Here is a 7,750-nt window from a genome sequence, read left to right as displayed (position 1 = left end):
TAAATCTTCAAACCCTAAGTCCTGAAAGCAAGCACCACAAGTGTAGTGCCTCTAATGGCTCACAAACACCACAAGCAATTGGAGAAGATATAGAGAAAGAGAAGAGGGAGGTAGAAATCGGCTCTTGAAATCCTTAAAGAAGCATGGACGAATTCTTATGGCAAAGGGGTGTTTATATAGGTGTGGAGATTAGGGTTTCAATCCTTATCCTTATCTAGTTGCTTGCCCACCAAGTAACAATAAGATAAGCCTTGAATGCCCTTATCTTTGGACGATTTCAAGGATCCATATCCTTTAGATTTCTTCCACCCATATTTAGGATAATCCTTACCCTACTTTGTAACTATCATATAATTACAATTCAGCCCCTCTAGTTTAATTCATTACACTTGATCACAAAATTAATTCCTAATTAATTATTGACCAATATTAATTAAACAAATATGATTTCTTCTTTAATATATTATTCTTATAACATATTAATAAATCATAATAACCTTTTTCTGTATTATTTCTCCAGTCAAGTTGCTTTGGTGAAGGCAACCCAAAAGGACCATGCATAATCGGGTCAAGTACTTACCAAATATGGTTACGGACTTAGACACTAATCCAACATTATGTATAAATATTTGATTTGAATTATAAAAATTCAATTTGTTAATAAAATCATTATTATTAGAAATTATATATGTTACACGAAAATTAGGTTGATTCCTAAATTCTTTCAGTTAAAAGTCGAGTGTTCTAGGTCGGGTATAGATTTGTTGCATTTGGTGACGACTTCATCAAAATTTGTATTTTTAGCCTTTGTTATGAATTTTCCATGTAGAATAGGGTTTATGAACTCCATTATATTTAGTTATGAATATTATTTATTCTAAAATAATATAAAATTGAATTGTCGAATTGTTACGATACTAACCTTATTTAGGGTTTATATTCAAATATTTTCCAATAAGAGAGGTACTTTGTATTTTAATTTGTTAATCATATACTGGAGGCATTAGGGAATATCCCAAATCACCTAAAATTCTAATACAAGTTGAGGTGACCTGGTTGACTGTTGTTGACTTTGTTTGACCAAAATTGACGGTTGTCACAAAAGAAGGTTTGGAGGCTGATAATAAACCCTAAAATGGGTTTAGAGCAGCTTGAATACGAAGGAAACCCTAAAATATCATGGGCTTAGGTTGCATTAGTTCTTACACCGTGAGCCTCTATGTCTCACGTCGTGAGACCAGTCCCGAACAAAAGTTTCATATAAACCTATCTCACGCCTTGACCATTCAAAGGTCACAGCGTGAGGCTCCAATTCTTCTAAAATCAAACCTTTTGGTTCCTTAAAACCTTAATTCAATTCATCTAGGGAAAACGAGTGTTACGGTACCAAAAGTGTCAACTCTTAAAACATTTATGGCTAAATCCTAATCATCAAAAAATTACTGTTCATAAGAGCTAGGATAAATGGACCTTTTCTCTAAACTAAATAATTATAGGGACTAAATCTGCCAAAAAGTAAAACTTTTGTTACATGGAGTGAATTGCAGGGACTAAATTTACCAAAAATATAAAACCTTTTTATAGGGACTAAATCTGCCAAAATGTAAAACCTTTGATGCTGTGACTAAATCTATCAATGGACTAAATATGTCAAAATAGAAAACCTTTGTTGCATTGATTAAATCTGCAAAATGTAAAACATTTGTGACAAAAGTGTAAAAGTGAAAAACATCACTATTCATAAGGACAATGAGGATATGGAGTAAATTGTAGGGACTAAATCTACCAGAAATGTAAAACCTTTTTGTAGGGACAAAATCTATCAAAATGTAAAACCTTTGTTGTAGGGAATAAAATTTTCAAAATGTAAAACATTTTTTTACAGGGACTAAATTTGTCAAAATGGGAAATATTTATTGTTGTGACTAAAATATGAAAAAATTTTAAACATTTGTGGCAAAAGTCCAAAATGAAAAAAAAAATCACTATTCATAAGGACAATGAGAATATGGAGTAAATTACAAGGATTAAATGTACCAAAAATATAATTTTTTTTTACAGGGATTAAATATGCTAAAATGTAAAACCTTTGTTGTAGGAACTAAATCTATCAAAATGTAAAACCTTTGTTTGAATGGACTAAATCTATCAAAATAGAAAACCTTTGTTGTTGGGACTGAATCTACCAAAATGTAAAACATTTGTGGCAAAAGTCCAAAAGTGAAAAGCATTATTATTCATAAGGATAATAAGAATATGGAGTAAATTGCAGGGACTAAATCCACCAAAAATATAAACACTTTTTGCAGAGTGGTGTTTGTTTTTTATCTACAGATCTTATTGGTCTCTTCTGTCTGTGCCGCGCAGACCGCCCACAGACATTAGGCTTCGTAGACTGTTTGTTTTTAGAAGACTGCAGACCAAAAAAGGTCTGCACGTCCTCTTCTTGGTGTAGATGTGGACCAGTGTCTTCAAACTTCTTCATACATCTTCTAACCTAAAAAAACTCATAGATTTTTATTGTTTTTTCTTTTTCTTTTTTTATTTTTTTAAACTTAGATTTATTTCAACTTTATATATGATAAATAAATTGGAAAAAAAAAAGTTACAATACTTAAATAATAAGAATGTTCAATAAGACAACCATGAACTTTGTAAAAAAAATTATAAATAAATATTTAATTACAATAATAATTCGTAAAGTTATTTATATAGATATGCAAAAAAAATCATAATATTATCTTATATTTTTTGTACCAAATTTTATAATCATTATTTGATGCAATATGGTTCATTTTCTGGAAAAATACTTGTGATCAGTTTTAATTGATTTAATTGAAAAAGTAAAATAAAAAGTTTTAAAATTTTCATTTAAAATCAAAGTTTATTTCCATTCATGTTATATGTTAAATTATTTTATCCCTAATTAGAATGTTTAAATATAACTTTACGATCAAAGTTTGCTAGTTTTTATTATATATATATATATATATATATATATATATATATATATGATAATTCTTATCATTTTATTTTCACTTTTTATACAATAATACATAAAAGTTAATCTACATTTGTTAATTATCTATAATAAAGTCATAAATTTATAAATAAATAAAAATCGTTTAAGTTTTTTTAATCAATTTAATTAGATTTTAGTTTATTCTAACACCTTGTAGATGTTAAAAAAACAAACAGTCTTCTTCTTTCAGACTGCAAACATTTAGCTCACATCTTCTACTACAGCGATTTGCAGATATGATCCGCAGACTGCAGACGTTTTAGCTCAGAAAAAACAAACACCACCTAAATCTACCAAAATATCAAACCTTTTGTGCAGGGATTAAATCTATCAAAACATAAAACCTTTATTTGCACGGATAAATCTATCAAACCGAAAAATCTTTGTTAAATGGACTAAATCCGTCAAATATATAATATTTGTGACAAAAAGTCCAAAAGTGAAAAACATCACTATTTATAAGCACAACGAGAATTAATAATACAATCAATCTTTCAAGTGAAGTTGTTGAAAGAAGTAAATAAAAAAGTTTAATGGATTTATTTCATATGGTAGAAGAATGGTAGAAGAATAAAAAGGAAATTGGTTTATAAGGGAAAATGTTTCTACCCCTTTTAAAACTTGTAGCACAAATACTATTTCTCGGCGAATGCACAACTAATCAACCTAGAAAAAGTTTATGGTTCTTTTTTTTGCAAATATTTATTTTCATAACTAAAAAATGGGTTACCTTTTCTCATTTATTTTTCTTGGCGAGTGATCCCAACAAAACGCTATAAAGATTTTCCGGGTGTTGCGTTGCTTTTACCTAGCGTCATGTTTGAAAAATAATTTTAAAAAAGCAATGTTATAGGAGTTTGGGCTTTATATGAACCAAATAATTTTAAAAAAACAATGTTTTAGGAGTTTGGGCTTTATATGAACAAGTGAAACATCCTGCATCTTTTGTAGGTTGGAAATAACATGACTCGTGTGGAATTCTAGACTAAACTTTACACTTCGAAATTCAATTTGTCCATGAGTAATGAGTTTGCCCATTGAAGGTAGAACCACTTTTTTGAAATAGGTTCTACCAAGTCTTGACATTTATTTTATGTCAATTTCAAAGCCCTTAACACAATTCTTAAGTTTTCAGAAAATTTTGAGATGTCATCCTTTTATAGTGGATCTAAGTTGGGGAAAAAGAAAATATGTTGGATCAAGTAGGGCAAAAAGTTAACTTCTACAGAAGAGGGTCTTCGCAATGTGGAAAAAGAAAATATGTTGGATCAAGTGGAAAAAAAATGCTTTTACTCATACATTAGTTTAGAATTTGTAAAAGTCATATTGTCAGTGGGTTCGGTTCTAAAGATTATTGACAACTTTGTATGCTCGTTCGCCCACCCAAAATACACGGTGTTTGGTCTAATATCATTAAATCGATCACTTTCCATTTTCCAAATGATAAAACGAATTTTTTTGGTCTAATATCATCAAATCGATCACTTTCCATTTTCCAAATGATAAAAGGAATTTATTTTTTTTGGTCTAATATCATTAAATCGATCACTTTCCAAATGATAAAAGGAATTTTTCAAGATCTTTGACCAAGTTCTAGAGTGATATTTGGATTGGTGAATAGCCCTTCCGAATTAAATTTCCAAGATTATATTCTTTGAAAAGTGAAAAGCACCGTTCGGTATATGGGTTTTGTCGTTGGCGTTGGCATCGGCGTCTTGAAATGTTTCAATCAAAAATCTTAATCAATAACGCAAATCAATAACAATAAAAAATACTATGTTATAAAAGAGGGAAACAAACCTAACATCCTCCATAATCAATAATAATCCATACCGCAAAAAAATAAAAAAAGGAAAAGCCTCATAATAATATCTTGTATAAGTGAAAAATCAATACTAGTTAAACACTTAAACTAAACTTGAAATTGGTCTCTATTTCCCATTAGAAAGCTTCTGAGAAGTAGAAGGATTGAGCTCATCCCATGCTTCAATCCATGTGAGCATAGCATCAGCTAACTTGTTGAAATAGTCATCAATCTTCCCAAGTTTAGCCTTCACCTGTTTTGAAAGCTCCTTGTAGCAACTCTGAACTGTGGTGCACTCTTTTGGCAGAGTGGCAGCTTGGAAAAATGGGATCAACTCCTCTTGCCAATAGATTCCTTTGTATTCCTTCTTCAAGTTCACAAACGGGTTGCTAGCCTTGCTGTGCCATATGTATGGCAACCCTGTCTTCACACCTAACCCTAGGTGGTCGCAGATCACCTATACGGGTTTCATCAAATTTGAAACGTTGGTATTGTTTTTTTCTTTTACTTAATACAGAAAGAACGACTGAATACAGGATAAAAAAAATATTTTTGAAACATCATTTATTTACCTTGATGCACCAACCAGCCCACATGTCGTCGTAGCGCCCGATTGGTTGACCGTCACCCATGAGACCAAAGTACATTGCCGGACCGATAAGCTCACGGTCAAAAGCAAGATTCATTCCGCACATGGGGAAGAGGGTTCCCTTTGGTATGGTCATAACCGCGTCCACGAATCTATTAAAATGTAACCACAAAGGATTAGACTTTAAAAAATATTGTTACTGAAAAATAGTAAAAGACTAAGACTGTCTACCAATGGGTTAGACTGGATATAAAGTCTAGCCAAGTCTAGCCCATGGATGGACGGTCTGTTCCAAGAGGTCATCCAGAAACGGCCCTGCATGATGTAGGGCCTGCAATGGATGACCTGTTTTATGGAACAGATCGAGATTGTGGAAAAAAGACAAAAAGGGAGACACACAACACACCTAGTGTTCCTTTCACGAGGCTTGACGAGTTGAGTGGGGGCATCATAATCCGGTATGTTGAGCCAGAGGCCGTGAGAAACGGCGGTTGAGACACCCTCACGAAGACTAAATGGATATCCGCGGACGAAATCGGCACCTTCCCTGTATGGATCGTAGAGGGTGTTGAAGAAAAATGGAGTTGATGGAGATAATAGGTTCTTGATGTGTTGTTCAAGGGCATTGATGTCATTTCCTGATGGATCTTTAGCAACCTATTGAATCAACATCAATAAAACAATGTATATTACTAACATTCCTTTGGAGCACAATAAGGTCAAAAATCATATGTCTAAATTACCCTTTTTATATGTTGTAAGCATCATGCATGTTTATACAAGATGATCCACCATGGCATTACATACGTACATACAAATACATGCATACATAGCTAAGAACATAGATCAAACTTAGGAACGGACAAAATCGCTAGTGAAAAGAGCAAAGTTCCAATTTAGTACAAATAAAGATCCATCACAACTGTTACTTAACATGGAAATCATGGCATAATCAGGGGTTTCTCAATCAATCGGGACGTCACAAACACAATTGATTGCATATAAAGCAAAATCTGAAACAGAAAAAAGTAGATCTGCGGTCAAAACCCTAAAAGACTTTCTTAAAACCCTAGATCGCCCAAAATTCTATCGAGCCCAGATATAATCAAACAATTTTCAAGTTTCGTTCAAATTTTGAACACAAAATTGAACGAATCTAAACAAAAAAACTGGATCTTGTGGAATTTATTTCGATCTTAAACCCTAAAACTAGTTAAATTCCCCGAATTGATCAAACTTAAACATAAAAATTGAACTTTACGCAATTAGAAATTTAAAACTAAAACACATCAAGAACATGAAAGCAATATAACGAAAATGGGGGACAAAATGTGACTTACAAAGCAATCATCGTCAATGGTGAAGATATACTTCTTCTTGGAGACCATATAACCAAAGCAACGACAAGCAGAATCCTTGAAGGATATGCAAGAAGCCTTAGGTCCCAGAATTCTGTTGATGTCATTACGATTGTAGAGTTCATAATCGAAACCTTCAGGTACTTTGATGACTTTTGAAGGATCACCATCTTGTACGATAATCAAATGGTAGGGTTGGAAAAATGGCCTCCACATCTCGAGGAAATCGAGGTTTCTGATTGTGGGTATAACGATATCGAGTTCATCTTTCAACAAGGGGGTGGGGGTTACAGAGGAAGCCATTCTCGTTGATAGAGAAAGAGGAAGATGAGATCGATGAAGGGTTGTTTGTGGGAAGAAACGTAGAGGAAGAAGGGTATAAGTAGAGGAAGATTTGTGTTTGGACTTTGGACTTTTTGATGAAGGAGAAAATGTAGGGGAGATTCAACCAAGTAAAATTGGAAGAAAAAAAGTAGTCGACAAATAGTTGTACCTTAGGCATTATGATTTGCACGTTGTTTTATATTTGTATTTTGCTAAAAGGGTAACGATTATAATGTAAGTTGTATGCAATGTTCGGTTTTTTTTGTTTTTTTTTTTTTTTTTAATTCTAATAAAGCATGCATAACAAACTACATATGATGCATAAGAATTCTTTTTTGAAACTAAACTGAAAGGCCAAACGGTTTTAGATTCGGGAGTTCTTGCTATAGTCGAACATTCCAACAAAAATACATAAACTAGGTGATGAAATATTATTATAAGGATTCTAATATTCTATTAGTTATATACCAATATATCAACACAATTACATACACTAGATGTTAAATACATGGGTGGCCAAGGAGGTCTTTCGGCATGCATATAGAAAATTAGTATGTGATAGCTTTTATCAAATTAAATTAAAACTTTTCTAGTTAATATATATATATATATATATATATATATATATATATATATATATATATATATATATA

The 7,750-nt window shown here is 32.0% G+C and overlaps 1 protein-coding gene across 1 annotated transcript; it reads right to left on the bottom strand.

The window, feature by feature from the left end:
* Positions 1-4,781: 4,781 nt before the first annotated feature.
* LOC145048829 (putative UDP-arabinopyranose mutase 2) lies at positions 4,782-7,199 on the bottom strand. Its single transcript, XM_078997447.1, has 4 exons — positions 6,756-7,199; positions 5,822-6,072; positions 5,399-5,567; positions 4,782-5,283 (listed from the first exon to the last, which is right to left on the bottom strand). Exons 1-4 carry the CDS (start codon positions 7,074-7,076, stop codon positions 4,954-4,956), a joined length of 1,071 nt encoding a protein of 356 aa, XP_078853573.1. The 5' UTR covers positions 7,077-7,199; the 3' UTR covers positions 4,782-4,953.
* Between the last annotated feature and the right edge of the window lie 551 nt (positions 7,200-7,750).

The sequence above is a fragment of the Lactuca saligna genome, chromosome 5 (genome assembly GCF_052625555.1).
Source record: "Lactuca saligna cultivar CGN05327 chromosome 5, ASM5262555v1, whole genome shotgun sequence".
In the NCBI taxonomy this organism is placed as follows: Eukaryota; Viridiplantae; Streptophyta; class Magnoliopsida; order Asterales; family Asteraceae; genus Lactuca; species Lactuca saligna.
Note: the sequence above shows the minus strand (reverse complement) of the source record. Positions and strands in the feature narration are given on the sequence as shown.